Consider the following 12,764-nt stretch of genomic DNA (forward strand, 5'->3'; position numbering starts at 1 on the left):
ACTCAGAAATCCGCCTGCCTCTGCCTCCCAAGTGCTGGGATTAAAGGCGTGTGCCACCACTGCCTGGTCTTTGTCTTTTTTTAAAATTAGATATTTTCTTTATTTACATTTCAAATGTTCTCCCCTTTCCTGGTTTCCCCTCCGAAGTACCCCCTATTCCCTCCCCCTCCCCCAGCTCACCAACCCACCCACTCCTGCTTCCTGGCCCTGGCATTCCCCTACATGGAGCATAGAGCCTTCACAGGACAAGGTCCTCTTCTCCCATTGATGCCCGACAAGGCCACCCTCTGCTACATTTATAGCTGGAGCCATGGGTCCCTCCATGTGTACTCTTTGGTTGGTGGTTTAGTCCCTGGGAGCTTTGAGGGTACTGATTAGTTTATATTGTTGTTCCTCCTATGGGGCTGCAAACCCTTTCAGCTCCTTGGGTCCTTTCTCTAGCTCCTCCATTGGGGACCCCGTGCTCAGTCCAATGGATGGCTGTGAACATCCACTTCTATATTTGTCAGGCACTGGCAGAGCCTCTCAGGAGACAAGTCAGGCTCCTATCAGCAAGCACTTGTTGGCACCCACAATAGTGTCTGGGTTTGGTGACTGTATGACTGTATATGGGATGGATCCCCAGGTAGGGCAGTCTCTGGATTGTCATTCCTTCAGTCTCTGCTCCACACTTTGCCTCTGTAACTCCTAAGAACACTATTTTTAAAGCAAGTAAATAAATCAACTCCAAGACACACTTCTTCAAAGGCAGGCTGGCCACATCAGGGACACAAAACTAGCTCTAGATATGTTTTCTGTATGTATTAAGTATCTTGCTTTAATGTGAAATTTGGGGACTGCAAGATGGCTCAGTGGTTAAAGGCATTGGTCATTCAGCCCTGATGGCCAGAGTTCAATATTCAGAACCCACCAAGAAGTGGAAGGACCAAAGGCACTCCCTAAAATTGTACCTTGACCTCCACACACGTGTAGTAGCATGCACCATGCACAGATGCAGAACACATACACACACACAATAACAATAGGTTTTACTTAAATTTAGGTTTGAGCCTACATGATATCACACCCCCAACACCCCAACTCATGATACATTTTTTTTTTTTTTTTTTTTTGGTTTTTCAAGACAGGGTTTCTCTGTGTAGCCCTGGCTGTCCTGGAACTCACTCTGTAGACCAGGATGGCCTCGAATTCAGAAATCCGCCTGCATCTGCCTCCCAAGTGCTGGGATTAAAGGCATGTGCCACCACTGCCTGGCTGATACATGACATTTCAAGGACACGTCTGAGGCCGAGATTGAGGCTCTAGGCTGGATCTGCCCAGTACTTATGGCTGCCCTGTCACCCGTGGCCCTACACTCACCTAGACAGGTTGGGAAGTTAGGGGTTAGCTCACTTGCTCACCAGCTGAACAGCTGAGCAGTCTGGTAAAATCTCTCTGGAATGTTATGGCACATGCTCTGGGAAAGCTGTACAGTCTTATAGGAAGTAATGCCCCAGCACAGGCCCTTCATAGCTCATCACCACCCAGCACCTGCCCACAGCTCAGACATGGAATGTATTCTGTCTCTTCCCACAGACCAACTTCTGGAGCCTTCTTCCAGCCCACGTTTCCTCAGGCTCCAGTCCAAGCCCTGGCCTGACCTAAGGAGGAGGGACTCAAACCAGTAACTGCTTAATTTTAGCTTCAAAGCCCTATACTACCATTGGAAGTGCCCAGCCCACTGCCCTCACAAAGTTACGGAATAAACTAGTCTTCCTTTAAAGTTTTTATTAGTTTCTAGTAATAAAAGATGTTCTCTTTTAAAAAACAACAAGATACTAAAACACTAATAAAGTAGGTAGTTGTGATGCATTCCTTTAGTCCCTACACTCAGGAGGCAAACTCGGAGAGATCTCTGAGTTCGAAGCCAGCATGGTCATAGAGAGAGTCCCAGGACAGCCAGGGCTACACGAAGAAACCCTGTCTCGAAATTAATAAAGTAAAAACCAAGTCATCTCCTCTGCCCCCTCCCGTGGAGATCACTTCAGTGAACATCCTTCCAGACATTCCTGCGTGTACACACAGGATGTGTTCCCAGGTTTAGCATTTTCTTCACCATAAACCTCCCTGTCAGATTCTTCCACGCCTTATTAGCTTTTGTGGTGCTGGGGATGGAACCCAACGCCTCCTGTGCAAGACCAGACCTCTGGCACTGAGCAGGACCCTAGGCCCATCTTCCAATGGGACACTATTGTTCCCATGGGAACCTAGTTGTTTGTAACAGCAGGACTCTGCACAGTGGGCAGATCTTAATTCTCTTTCCCAATTGCATACATTCTCTGCAACGCCCTGCTCCTACCACAGTCCTAGGAGAAGATCTCCCAGGGTGGCACCCTGCACTGGCTCCTTTCTTCATATAGATGTACTTTACTGGCTCATTAGTTACCCGTGGTGTCTCTAGAAGCCAGGCCTAGACTAGGGTACAGCATTCTAGAAGTCAGACCCTAAAATCACACCCCCTAGACAGAAGGGTACAGAGACAGACAGACAGGCTCACTGGATAATGGATGGCAGACAATGGCTGTCTTGACTCTACTCCGGAAACAACAGGCCCTGCAGCTTTCTCGTTCACACCGGGCCTGATCTGCAGCAGAGGCTCCTAGCATTTCCTAAACATTTCCCTGATACTCCTGGCAGCTGGGTGTCTGTCTGTACATCCCCAGGCTACTTGCTCCCCTCTCTCTCCGAAAGTAGCTTCAAGCTGGAGCCACCACTTGGTCACAGCTAATCCAAGGTGGAGTTCTCCCAGGCTGGGCCACCCCCATCACTTCCCTCCCACCCAGAAGCTAGGAAGCAAGGACTTCCCTCTCCCTCTCACCCCACCCTGGCCTCTGCCATTGCCCAGCAGATGGGGGAAGCCGCTTTCCGCCCCCAAGACAGGAAGTATAGTCTTCGATTGTTCTGTGAGGCCTCAGACCCTGGCTCCGGGAAGAGGCCAGCAGGGACATTCCTCCTGGGGCCGTCCCCCAGATCTCAGGTGCTGAGCAAATGTCCTCCTTGGGCAAGTGGCTTTGGGATTTATAGTCTGCATTCCTATCCTCAAATTAGGGCCTCTGAGGTCCTGGGGTGCACCCCAGAGATAGCAGGGAGAAAGACAATCAGAGTTCCAATGTTTTCACACAAGTCTATCCAAGCTATAACAGCACGTGTGTAGGTCTAGAAAACCCACAAGGCCTCAGGGGCCTGCTATAGAAAGGTACCCAGAGAGAACACAGAGAGTAACAATATTTGGTCACACAGTATAGAACAATAACCCAACACTGATACCCAGGATTCATAATCATGGTATCTGAGGAGATGGAGCAGGGAACGGCCCAGGGTTCTGACTCTGTGCCAAGTACTCTACCTCACTCATCTCACAGAGCAAAGCAAGCAGGGAGGTGGGAGCATCCCCTTTTCACAGATGGGAACTAAGAGGTCTGAACCACTCTGTTCTTGTTCCCTCCACATCATCCTGAACTGCACTGCTCCTGACCTTAGCCTTGGCCTTGGCCTTGGCCTTGGGCCAGGTTCCAGGAGAACTCCAAAGAAGGGCAAAGGAGGGCAAACCAGGGACAACTTGCATGGTGTCTCCCACACAGGCAAGAAACTGTAACTTGTCACTTAGAAGGCTCTATCCCAGCTGACAGGTGGCAGTTGAGGAATTGCGGGGGACAGCTGAGGAGGCAGGTGTCTCCAACAGTTTGGAGGGGGGTTGGCATGGAAAGTAGTGTGGGTTGGACCCAACGCCATATAGAAAGCTCTCGTGCAGGCACAAGAGAGACGCCATCTTCCAGCACACCCCTGCCAGGTTTGGCTGTGACTGAGGCACTGGCTTTTGGAATTCAGTGTTTCATTACAAGGAATTTCAAGTCCAGAATGCCACCCGACAAAGTCCTCCTTGCTTTGGGATTAGTTTCAAGCAAGGATAATGCGGGGGGGGGGGGATATTATGGATTTCAGCTAAGTAGTCAGAATTAATATTTTTAGTATAAGCCCATTTGTAAAGAATACAAGTCCTAATCCAGCCTAGGCCACCTGGCTGTTCCCTCCTCAGGTCACTGATGCCTGGGTCCCAGAGTTCATTTCAGAGACCCAAACAATCTGGATTGAGTGTAACAGTAATTTCACATCCCTCCTCAGGGACATTTGCGGTTGTTACAAAATGGGGGAGGTAAAGCCAAGCATGCTCTGTGATGCCCCACCTCAGCCACCAATAAGAAGCACCCGCCAGGGCACAGGCAGGGGGAGGAACAAGCACCCACTCACTTGGACATAAAAAAAGAAGTTCATGCAGGAAGGTGCAGTTTTTGTTTTGTTTTGGGAGCCAGAGTGTCATGATGAAACCCTGGCTGGCCTACTCACGATGTAGATCAGGCTGGCCTTCAAGTCAGACAGATCTGCCAGAGTACTGGGATTAAAAGTCTGTGCCATCATGCCCAGCCATGAAGGTTCTTTTTAACAACCCCATCTAAATGTTTCTATCTGTGGCCAGAAGGGAGCACTGAAGGGTGGAGTTCAGGCTTCCTGCAAAAGCCCAGTGTCTCCATTGGGGAAGGGAGGGGTACAGACACCTACAGAGGCTCACAGGGACAGTACTACTCAGCAAGTCCAAGCTTCAGGCTGCATTTCCTCCAAAGGACTGGTCACCTGCCCCTGTTCCCGCAATGCAGCTGGCTCTGCCTGACCTGGGACAACAGAGCAGAGTACCTTAAAAGGATGAGCAGAATCAGGCATTGACAGAGAGCAAAGAAAATGACCTTGGCCACTTAACCATCCCTACATGATGCCATTTTTACAGTTTTAAAAGTTAAGAGTGTAGGACCTGGGCTGGGGAGAAAACACATTTCAAGGAGTGGCTGGCTGGTTTCTGAAAAGAGTGTCAGCTTCATAAATACCATCACTTACTTCCAGCTGACACACTTGAAACCAAAATCCCATCAAGGTTGACAGCCACCTTCTTGCAGGACTCACATGAACTTGGCCTAGTGCTGGCTGTGGGGGGCAAAGGTTGCCTGAGTAATTCCCTCAATAAACTATGCAGAAGGAACTTTGATTAGGCCCAGTTTGCAGATGAGTCAACTGAGGCTCATTCAGAGTGGCTAGGACACTAGCTAGGATCACACCCTCGAGAGAGTCTAAGGTGCACAAGGTTCATCTAACTAGGAACCCAGGTGGGTGATAGTGGGGTGAAGTCACTCCAGGCTCTTGATACCCTGGGGGCAGCTCAAAGCCATCAGGGAAGCCATCAGGTTCACCCTGTGTTTCTCAACTGTTTGGATGCTTTGCAAACCTGGCAAGAGGTGTGAGGAGAATGTGGCTGAAGGCTGCTTGTGAAGGACCTTCCTGAAGACCCAAGTTTTGCCTCCCATCTTGGGATCTTGGGACAGCAGTGTATCCAGGCTTAAAAGAGGAAGGGCTCAAAGGCAGGGGCAGGGTTGCCAGGAGCCCTATGACCCTGTGTGCCCCAATGGTTTTAGGCCATCAGAGTGACAACTTAGTTTTAAGCCTTATCCCATCTTCCTGTTTCCTGCAGAGCTTAAGAGTCGCTAAGTGGAAAAGGCACATTTGTTGACTTGTGACTAGCTACTCTCAGCCCTATGAATAGTCTTCAAATATAAGCTCCAACTCTCCAGGAGACCCTTCTCTTCCCTACTTGCAAAGCTGAGAAGTGAGGCCACATAGAGTAGACACCAAAGACTGCAAGACAGTGTCTGTGAGCCACCACAGGGATCAAGCCAGGGACTGTGTGTGCGTGTGTGTGTGTGTGTGTGTGTGTGTGTGTGTGTGTGTGCCCACATCCCCACCAACCACTGGATCTTAGTAGCTGCTTTCACCACTATCCCCATGCGCATGATTTCCACATGGAGAGATGGCCTTCTTCGGGCCAGAGAGCATGCAGAACAAGACCCAAGGGCTCCAGGGTTCCATGGAGATCTAGCTCATTCTAAGAGACCAAACCACAGAGATGAAACCAGTGTGTTCCTCTAGCCACTCCTAGTCAGGGCCCCACTGGAGGGACACTGGCTGCTGACCCTGGACCTCCATAGAGAGAAAGCTGCACACTGCAAAGCAAACTGGGTCTCTGAAGTCACTTTCAAATGCACACTGCCACCAGTCACCACCTCTGACAATGGCAAAGCTGGCCTTCGCAGCTTTTTTGTGTGCCTGAGCCTCCACACACACCCCAGACACAAGTTCAGGCCCCAAGGCAAAGGCCTGTGCAAAGAAGTCTGGAAGCTCTTTCGGAGGCCTCCAACCACTCTCATCTGCCTCATGGGTTCAGGGAGGCCTGAGCCTGGGGGGTAGACTGATGACTTCTCTGGTGACCCCAGGTGGCCTTGACACTTGCTTTACCAAAGAGGCACAGGTTCTTATTCTCTCAGCATCTTGCCAGGAAGGAAAGAACAACCCTGGGCACCGGGGACAGTGCAGGGCAGGTCTAGCTGAGCCAGGACCCTAATCAACAAGTAAAAGCTCCCCAGAGTTGCCTGACCCAAGAAGGCTTGGAAGACAGTTCCACCTCTGCCTAAAGACCCCTGCATCCCTGCTCCAGCCTCGTCCAGCCTTCAAGCCCCCCCAGCCTGTCCCCAGGAGTACTCACATGCCCTGCTCCCCGTACTGGTTGTAAAACTCCATATGGCTGCACGCCTGAATCCAACCAACTATCCAGGTCTCCTTCTTGGGGATGGGCGGCATGACCACTTGGGCTGAGGCCCGGAAGTGGGGTGTCCGGTAGCGCAGTACCACGCTGGAGGACTCGTCAATGCTGGTGGGGATGGGGTCGATGGAGGCTTTCACATCAATCACGGTAATCCCTTCCCGGAAGACTCTGGCTTTACCTCCGATGCTCTGAATACAGCCCATGGCACACAGGACCGCTCTAATCTCCAGGGAAGGCCAGCAGTCCCAAAAATAACAGGGCATTGAAAGGATGGAGGTTGCAGAACCCAGTGCAAAGCGCGCAATCTAATCTCAAAACTCAACAAACGAGATCCATAGACTAAAGAACTTAAGGAGAGGAGGAGGCTTGCATAGCACTACCGGACCCCGTTATAAATACGGATTCTGTTGCATCTCAAGAGCCCTGGGCTCCCTCTTCTAGCAGTGGGCAAAAGCCACCGATATTCTTTGGGTTTAAAAAAAGAAAAGTTTGGAGTTTAATGGGTAAGCATGTTGTTCTGACATCCAGCGCTGCGTCCTCACACTTGGGGATGGCAGCTCGGACACTCTCCCTGAAGTCTTCGGAGGAAGCAGACGGGCTCTGGCAGGCACATAAATAAGGAAGGCTCGGTCCCCGCGCGGTCGCGCCACCCTCGCTGCAGAACGCCGACTTCCTGCCCTTCTGCCTTCCGCACCGGCTCCCTGAGACACTCGCGCCCGCCCGGCGGGGCCCAATCAATTGCAGCGTGAGCTCCGGTTCAAGCGGCAGAGGTCCGGCGTCCTGTGAGGCCGGCACCCACCCGGGGTTCCAAGAGGTGCGCTCTGGGCTAGGTGCTCACTGGGTCCCCTCCGGCGCCCACTTGAGCGCTACTCTGCCACTGTCGCCGTAGCCACCGACTGGCGCGCAGGGCTCCGGGGCTGCGCTCGAGTGTCCGCCGCCTTCTTGCTTCGCCTAGGCGGCCGAGGACCTGCAGAGAGGTGGAAGGCACAGGGCGTCAAAGTTGAGCCGAACTTTACTGCGGGGGGACTCGAGGGCGCGGAGATGCGTGTGCGCCGGGCGCGGGCTGCGGAGCTGACGGCGCAGCTCTGGGCGGTCTCCCCGGAGGTGGCGCCCCCCTCCGCCCGCCCCGTCAGTGGCGGCCGCACGACTGCGCGCACCAGCGAATAATCGCCTCCCGTGACATCTCCGCTGACACCCGTCCAGCCCGGGGATGGGGTGAGGGGTTGGCCAGACTGCCATCGCAGTGGATCACTAGGACCTCCCGGCTCGGGTACTGCGCTTCGGCACCACGCGACTAGCGTGTAACGCCCTTCTCGCTCCAGCGTCTCGGTCCCTGGGGCCGCAGTGCCATCCCCAGGCCGGTCCTTTATGGCATTCTGCCCTTCACCGGCAGAGGTGGCTCGACACCAAGAAGGCGTGTTGCCCCCCGCCCCGCTCCGTGCCTCGGTTTCCCCTAACCAATCTTGAGTCCAGCGCGTCCGGGGCGCGCGCCTCCTCCGGGGAAGTTTGATAGTCAGGTCCCCACCCAGGAGGGCGTCACGAACTCACCTGCCCCTAGGGCCGCTCCTGGTGCCCGGATCACCGCCCTCCGATCTCCCCTAACCTCTCTGCCCGCACGTTTTCGGGGCGCCCCTTCCCCTAGGCAGTGTCCCCTGGCTCTTGTCTACTAGGGTCTAGGGATGGCGTGGGCGCCTCGGATCCCCAAGCCCCTCCTGGCTCCGGGCTTCTGTGGGGATGGCCGGGGGCGGAGGGCTGAGGCTCGGGGCTCTCTCGCCCCCACCCCGAGCGCCTCCTTATTTTATGATCATTATGAGCGTGCTGTCACCGCTCTGCCCCGCCGCCGCGCCGCAGATGCCTGGCGCGCCCCGCGCCGCCTCGCTCTGCTGCAGCATCGGAAAGGCAACCAGGTCAAACTTTGCAGAAACTCGGCCCCTGCGCCGGCCTGGCCCGTGTTCGTCCGCAGCCGCGCGACAACGCGCACCAGCGCACGCAGGACCGGCGATCGCCGTGCGCCCCGCGGGATGCAGGTCCGCAGGCGGCGGCTGGCAGGCGGGCAGGCGCCGCCTCCTCCTCCAGCCCGCCGGGCTCTCCACCCTAGCTCTGGCACTCAGCACACTCTCCCCCTTGGCTATCCCGCTCCCTCCCTCTCTCTCTTTCCCACCTCTCTGCAGCTGCTGGGGGAGTTGAGCCTCTTCTTGCATAAACGACATTTCCTTTTTTTCTAACCCTAGGAATTCTGGGTAGTGTAGTTCTGTCTCTTCCTCGGGTTCTGGGGTTGGGGGTGTTCCTATTGCCCTTTGACTCCTGGATGCCAGCAGCTTTCCAGTTCAGGAGACTTGGGGCGCTGTCCTGGGAATCCCAGCTGCGGGGCTGGTGGTTGGGTGGAAAGTGTGGAGGTTTGGGGAAGCTCCAAGACTTGGGAAGGTTTGGAGGGTGGGAAAAGTTGGTGTCCCCCAAGTCCCCAACCCCTTGTTGATAGTTTGTATCTTCAGCATGGTGGGGGGGTTGTCAGCTAGTTGGTCCCAAGTATGTAAGAAATTTACATTCATCAGACATTGAGTCGGAAAGTTCTTTATGTCTCACAGAGGAAAAAAAAATACCCAGAGAGGAAGATTGAAAAGGCCTGCCCACCACCCCAGTCTGGCAGGGGTCACTGCTGAGATCATCTGGGGGTCAAAAGGAGAGCCAGAACCCAAGCGGCCTCATGCCTTAGCTCCGCCTCTACTGTGCCATTACCTTCTAGATAAAGGACAGTTTGTGACATCAGAAAACCTGCCAGTCACACGAAGGACACACCCCACCACAGCCCCTTAACTCTGACTTTCAGGGTTGTACAAAGTAGGCACAGGGCAGATACCTGCAGTTGGTCCCAAAGCTGGAGTCTGCTGAGCACCTAGGAGGGCCAAAGCTGGAGGAGGCATTTCTGAAACTTTGGGAGAGTCTGTTTGTGAGGAAGCCACAGCAGGAAATGGCCAGTTAAGGTGGCTGCTGTCTTTCCCCAGCCACGTTCTCAGCCTTGACAATTGTCACTGTCCCATGGTCCTAGCTAGTGGGGCAATGTCTGTTTCCCATCCAACTTTCAAGTAACTCCTCTACCCAGGCCTGCTGGTGTAAAACCACAGCAGCATATGGTCCCCTAAGGGCCTTATGTAAAGTCTGTAGTCTTTCTTGGCCTGGGAAGTCACAGTGGCCTCACCAGTTTCCACACTACATTCTATTCTTCTGGGAACTGCTATGACCTGCAACACCTCATGCCTTTAGATAACTACTGTGCTACTTACTCCATGTATACAGGAGGAAGCCATTAAATCTAGGGATACCCAACTAATTTTCCATCACCCCAAATGCCTGAAGCCTGTTAGAGCCAAGTGGCCAAAGTGCTTCCATGAAAATTTGGATGTTCTCTCAAAGACAAGACACCAAGTTGCGGGCTGCTCCAGGTGCCTATGTGTAGTCCCGTATTTCTTAGGAAAAAGATGCCATGGGTACCCAGGGAAGCCCCCAGAGGTGGGTTCTTGGAGAGCAGTTCCCCTGAAGCTCATGGAAGTGGTAGTACTTTCACAAGTCATAGCTCGCAAGCTCGCGATGGTGACAGAGTGCTACAGAACCAACTCACTGTATGAAACACCAATAGCATCTTTATCGTTCACTTTGACCAGGGGAAGTGGACAACAGAAAGCCAGAGACCTGAGGCTGGAGAAATGACTCAGCCATTAAGAGCACTGACTGCTCTTCCAAAGGTCCTGAGTTCAAATCCCAGCAACCACATGGTAGCTCACAACAATTCGTAATGAGATCAGATGCCCTCTTCTGGGGTGTCTGAAGACAGCTACAGTGTACTTATAATAAATCTTTAAAAAACAAAACAAAACATGAGAATGAAATTTGGGTCCCAGCCTCACTCACACTGCCCTCCAGGCCCACACTCCTGCCTGCTAAGACTGATTCTTCTGATCTAGGACTGGCTTACCAGAGTGGAATTTGTGCAGCAGAATGCAACCTCCCTTCACTGGCTCCCCCATCACATTGTTCCCTGTGAAGGGCTTCACCTTGACCTGCAGAGGGTTGGCCTAGAGTTAGGAGTTGCCAGGCTACACCTGAGTAGCTCCTGCAGGGGTAGCCAGAACACAGGGTCTGAATGGACTAGGCTCACCTGTAAAATGACCTGGCCCAGCTCCTGGTCTACCTTCGTGCATACTCCTGGGCCTCACTGGCTCTCCTACCTCCCCCACAGCCCTTGTGTCTGCATGGCATTCTTGGGAGGTTTGTGAGTGTGGGACACAAACCTTATCAGCCTCAGCCTATGTGGAGGGAGGATCAGAATGTGCCCATGAGAGTGTAAGATGCCGATGTCTATGGAGCAAAGAAGAGGGACATCTATTAGAGAAATGTTCTACACCAACGTCAGACTCGCACTGTCCCCATCCCCTCTGCTTTGCCATACCTAGGTCAAGATTGCACAGCCCTGGTACATTGGACTAGAGTGATCATGAATACCCAAAGCCATACACGTCAGAGACAGAAATAGCATGCAGCCCTGAACAAGGAGGCCTCAGAAGCCCATGACATGGCCCCAGAACAGCATCTCCCTACTGAGCAGACTATGAGGTGGGGCTTCTTGCACACATTATTTTCATAGCCTTGGCAATAGCCCCTAAGCTAGACCTTGTCATCTCACTACATAGATAACACAGGTGCCTGGTGTGTGTGTGTGTGTGTGTGGTGGGGGCAGTTGGGGATGGAAGGCTGAGAGTTGAACCTGGAGTGACTGGATGGAGTGGGACCTTCCACCAGCAGTCCATGGAGGTGTAGGCCACTTGTGTTCAGTGGCTACCACAAGCAGTCACAAGGCTCACTAAGTAATTGTAAACAAACCTGCATTTAGGATCACAGAAGATTTGCCAAGAGCTCACTACCTCCAAAAGCAAGGTCCTCACGTCTCCAGACAGGCACTGTTAGAGAAAGGAAGTCCTCAAACTATGGAAAGAAATAGGAACTGGGATTCTGTTGCCCTGGGAAGCAGAGTTCTTGCCCTAACTGTTTAGAACCAGACAGAGAGCCAATGAGGAAGTTTGGAATGGTCACGAAGGTCGGGTGGGTGGAGCCAAAACCCCTGGCCAGTCTGCTGGAGGGGTTTGCAGCAAAAGGCAAGGCTGGATGGGCCCAAAGGTAGACAGGCTAGATCTGGCTGGGACCCACAGAGAAGTCATTCAGAGAAGGCTCTGCTACTAGACCCCAAGTGCCCTGGCCTCAGCTCATTGATAACATGGCTCTCCTCTGAGAGCAGTGGCCAGGCATAGGGGGCAGCAGGGAGGTGCTGACAAGTGCGTATAACCCACTGTCTGACCTGGCTGTGAACCTAGGAGCATACACTCTCTTGGCCAAATGCTCCAAACCACATTCTCCCAAGGCAGCATTGGCTTGGGACCTCCCCACCTGCCTCTCCATCATCTTTTGCCACTGATCACTGAACATCTTGGCTGGACACTCGATCCTCATCAGACAGTCAGCAGTACATAATCCCTATGGGGCAAAAGGATAAGGGACATTTCCAGGAACAATGAATGAAGGCATGAATTAGCATAAATAATGAATAGGTATGAATTGATGTTCACAGTGGTTACAAGAATCAGTCTCATCCATCAGGAAGTGGACTGGTCTGTTGTCTTGACCCGCAGTTCAATACTGAGCTGGGAGGGGAGTGGAAGATGCATACACCAAGTCTTGAGGGAGGGACCTGGGGGGAGGGGCCAGTGCCCACACATCTGTGCCTGTGTGTTTTAATGTGTGATGGTGTGAGTGAGCCCCTGGTGGTGGTGTGTGAATGACAGTGTATGACAATGTGAGAATAGTGTGTCTACGTTTGTTCTGGCTGTGTGGTCCTGTGTGTTTGTCTGTGGACTGTCGTGTGCGTGCATCCATGTAAGCTGCTGTGGGTGTGGTTGTGATAGAGGAGAGTGTGTATGGGAGAATGCGCGTGTGTTTGCGTGGGGTGTGTTCTGTGTAACTGTGTGGATGGCTAGTGGGCGGAGGCTGAGCGGAGGACACTGCTGGCCTGGTGCCAGGTGCGCCCGAGTTCGTG

The 12,764-nt window shown here is 53.0% G+C and overlaps 1 protein-coding gene across 2 annotated transcripts in view; it reads right to left on the reverse strand.

The window, feature by feature from the left end:
- Positions 1–11,648, reverse strand: part of Fam78a (family with sequence similarity 78 member A) — a 21,916-nt gene extending 10,268 nt beyond the window's left edge. Inside the window, exons 1-2 of one of the 2 annotated variants that reach the window (XM_031369774.1) lie at positions 11,558–11,648; positions 6,623–7,649 (exon numbers count right to left, since the gene is read on the reverse strand). In XM_031369774.1, the coding sequence (XP_031225634.1) occupies positions 6,623–6,945 (323 nt within the window). In that variant the 5' untranslated portion in view covers positions 6,946–7,649; positions 11,558–11,648. Of the gene's footprint in view, positions 1–6,622; positions 7,650–8,230; positions 8,339–11,557 lie in introns of those variants that run through there. The other variant, XM_031369775.1, reaches the window with a different exon arrangement.
- Between the last annotated feature and the right edge of the window lie 1,116 nt (positions 11,649–12,764).

Source organism: Mastomys coucha, unplaced genomic scaffold (assembly GCF_008632895.1).
Source record: "Mastomys coucha isolate ucsf_1 unplaced genomic scaffold, UCSF_Mcou_1 pScaffold15, whole genome shotgun sequence".
Lineage (NCBI taxonomy): Eukaryota > Metazoa > Chordata > Mammalia > Rodentia > Muridae > Mastomys > Mastomys coucha.